Source organism: Gekko japonicus, unplaced genomic scaffold (genome assembly GCF_001447785.1).
Source record: "Gekko japonicus isolate JY-2015 unplaced genomic scaffold, Gekko_japonicus_V1.1 scaffold93289, whole genome shotgun sequence".
Lineage (NCBI taxonomy): Eukaryota > Metazoa > Chordata > Lepidosauria > Squamata > Gekkonidae > Gekko > Gekko japonicus.
Genome location: NW_015255677.1, coordinates 1 through 475, shown reverse-complemented (window position 1 = coordinate 475; position 475 = coordinate 1). Strand labels below are relative to the sequence as shown.

At 57.1% G+C, this 475-nt stretch overlaps 1 protein-coding gene across 1 annotated transcript; it reads left to right on the top strand.

Moving 5' to 3' along the window:
• Positions 1 to 71: 71 nt before the first annotated feature.
• Positions 72 to 470, top strand: LOC107125459 (gap junction gamma-1 protein-like; the record flags this gene model as incomplete). Its single annotated transcript, XM_015428878.1, has 1 exon — positions 72 to 470. A coding segment is annotated over exon 1 (399 nt), but the record flags the coding sequence as incomplete, so codon positions are not given.
• Between the last annotated feature and the right edge of the window lie 5 nt (positions 471 to 475).

The following is a 475-nucleotide window of genomic DNA, read 5'->3' as shown; positions in this document are numbered from 1 at the left end:
CGAGATAGTAAACGTCTCCTTGTTCTCTCCCTTCCCTCCTTTCTGACTTCAGATTATAGTTGCTGACCACCATGAGCTGGAGTTTCTTGACGCGGCTACTAGAGGAGATCCACAACCACTCCACGTTTGTCGGGAAGATCTGGCTGACCGTGCTGATCGTCTTCCGCATCGTCCTCACGGCGGTGGGAGGGGAATCCATCTATTACGACGAGCAGAGCAAGTTTGTGTGCAACACGGAGCAGCCAGGTTGCGAGAACGTTTGCTACGATGCGTTTGCCCCGCTCTCGCACGTGCGGTTCTGGGTCTTCCAGATCATCCTCGTCTCCACCCCCTCGGTGATGTACCTGGCCTATGCCATTCACAAAATCGCCCGGATGGTGGACCACGGCGACCCGGAGAGGAAGATCCGAAGTAAGCCTTTCCCGATGCGCTGGAGGCAGCACCGGGGCTTAGAGGAGGCCGAGGACGACCACGA